General features: G+C 35.8%; 1 protein-coding gene across 1 annotated transcript in view; it reads right to left on the reverse strand.

Annotated features, from left to right (window-relative positions):
• LOC119589915 overlaps window positions 1–2,500 on the reverse strand; it is a 39,581-nt gene that overhangs the window by 13,554 nt on the left and 23,527 nt on the right. The window contains 3 exon segments of the mRNA XM_037938568.1: window positions 1–105; window positions 107–720; window positions 2,334–2,396. The exon segment at window positions 1–105 is cut by the window's left edge and continues 557 nt beyond it. Coding sequence (XP_037794496.1) covers window positions 1–105; window positions 107–720; window positions 2,334–2,396 — 782 coding nt within the window.

Here is a 2,500-nt window from a genome sequence, read left to right on the forward strand (position 1 = left end):
TGCATGGGTGGCTTTGTTCAAGTCGATGTTACTGGATAGGCCTGTGTTCGCTGGAAAGGGGTGAGAAGCAAGGTTTCCAGGAGGCCCTGCGCCAGAAATGCGGAAGTCTTGCGCTAGTTTTGTCCCGTGCAATACCGTCGCTAAATCCTGTGTCCACGAAGGAACCGCCACACGCGGATGAATATGAGATACGTTTATGAGCAGTGGCTGTGTCCTCAGTCGTGTATTTCCTAGTCCTCCTCAGCCGATTAATAATTTTCCTCACTGCACGAACGTTCGAATTCCCCCATGTGGCTTTGCTCACTCTTTCACCATGCTCTTTAATGTGACTGTATTCTTGCGCCACATCACTGAACGAACGGAATGAATTGAAATGCATCACTCGGCGTAGATCGAATTTCCAGGTACTTTTGAGGCCTAGCTCCCCTTCAGGATGGGCTCTCCTGCGACGCGGCCCAGCGGGAGGACCTGCACGAAGTCGACCCACGCTGCTTCTCGACAATTTGTATTCCTTCTTATCGGCAAAGTCTCCCACAGGAGGGGCGTGGGGACTAATATGGGCATTCGGGGAAGTCAACTGGCGGTCCCTCCTGACGAAGGGCCGGGGGAAGGAGCGCGGGAGGACGTCGCTCCCTGTCTTACACTCGCTCATGCTCGTGTTATCCATTGGCTCCGTCTCACAGTTCGCTAAGCTGCTCCAGAGCGGACACACGCACAGGTCTGGGGGTGAGCGAGAGACACTACTGGGCTGCTGGAGATCAAACTCATGATGGTTATTTATCTTGATTTATAGAAATTACACGTCTTTCTTTATCATTTTTGTTACTATATTACTGTTATTACTATTATTATCATTAGCATCATCATTATTATTATAATAATTATCATTAGTACTAGTATGATTATCATTATCATTACCATCATCATCATTATTATCATTATTAATATTGTTGTTATTATTATTATTATTATTATCATTATCATTATCATTATTATTATCATTACTATTATTATTACATTATTATTTCTATCATGATCATCATTATCATTATTATTATTATGGTGGTGGTTATTGTTGTTGCTGTTACTATAATTATCATTACTGCAATTACTATTATAATCATTAACATTAAAATTATCATTATTACCATTAAAATTATCATTATTACCATTATTATTATTATTATTATTATTATTATCATTATTATTGCTGTTGCTATTATCATTATCATCATTAGTATTACTATTATCATTATAATTATCATTTCTTTTCATTATTATCATTATCATCGATATTATTATCATCATTATTATCACTAACATTATGAGTGGTAGTAAAGGTAGTAGTAATAGTATTACTGTAATTGTCGTTAGTGGGAGTACTATTAGCAGCAGTAGTAGTGGTAATAGTAATAATAGTAATAGTAATTTATTATTAGTAGTAATAATAATAGTAGTAGTAACAGTAGTATTAACAGCAGTAGTAATGGTAGTAGTAGAGGTATAAGTAGCAGAAGTTGTAGTATTTTAGTAGTTGTAGCTGTCGCTGTAGTAGAAATAGTAGTAGCAGTAATAGTTAAAGCAGTAGGAGTAGTAGTAGTAGTAGACGTAACAGTGGTACTTGTAGAAATATTGGAAGTCGTAATATTAGTAGAAGTAGATGAAATGATAGTAGTAGTAGTAGTAGTAGTAGTAGCTGTAGTAGTAACTGTGGTAGTAGTATCATTTTAGTCATTTTTTCTTACGGATTATAACCACTTTCACTTAGCGGCCGCCTTAACATAGACACAAAGTTTTTGGGTTGAATCACAGGAAGTTAAACACTCAAATCAACAGAAAACGAAGGTCGGCCAAACTTGGGGTAAGTCACAGAAAACGTAAATGACTCAGAACGGTGACTCAAACTAGTAAAATTTATACTCATTACCAAATTAAATACGAATGTTTCATAAATACTGGTCACATTTTTTTTTCATATCATATCATATAGTAATGTGATAAACGATGACAAAGAATCTTAGAGTATGTTCACCAAATAATGAAAGGGAAATAGGACAATCAGTATGTTTTAAAAAACTATCAATTTATGACTGTTTACATTTTATTTGTATTTTTATCATCTTTCTTCGTGATATGTAGATTTTACACGTCGCCAAAATAAAGTCATACGTATATTCCATGCTAAATACCTTATGTCTACGCTGACTGGAATAAACAATGATACTATACAAACTAAATAGAAACCAAAATGATAAATACTATTTCGTCCATACTCCTTAATATAAGCAACGTTAAGTAAATTAACTGGACCAACGTAGACACATTGAACTTACCGCACTTTTTCATGCTATCGAGGAGATCCATTATGAGCTCAGGACTCGGGCCTGGAGGCAACACTGCAAAAAAAGAAATAAACAATACTGGGCAGATACAATATACAATATATAATCCGTAAGCGATATACAGAAGAAATACGATACAATCTAATGTCGTGATATAC

The sequence above is a fragment of the Penaeus monodon genome, chromosome 26, assembly GCF_015228065.2.
Source record: "Penaeus monodon isolate SGIC_2016 chromosome 26, NSTDA_Pmon_1, whole genome shotgun sequence".
Lineage (NCBI taxonomy): Eukaryota > Metazoa > Arthropoda > Malacostraca > Decapoda > Penaeidae > Penaeus > Penaeus monodon.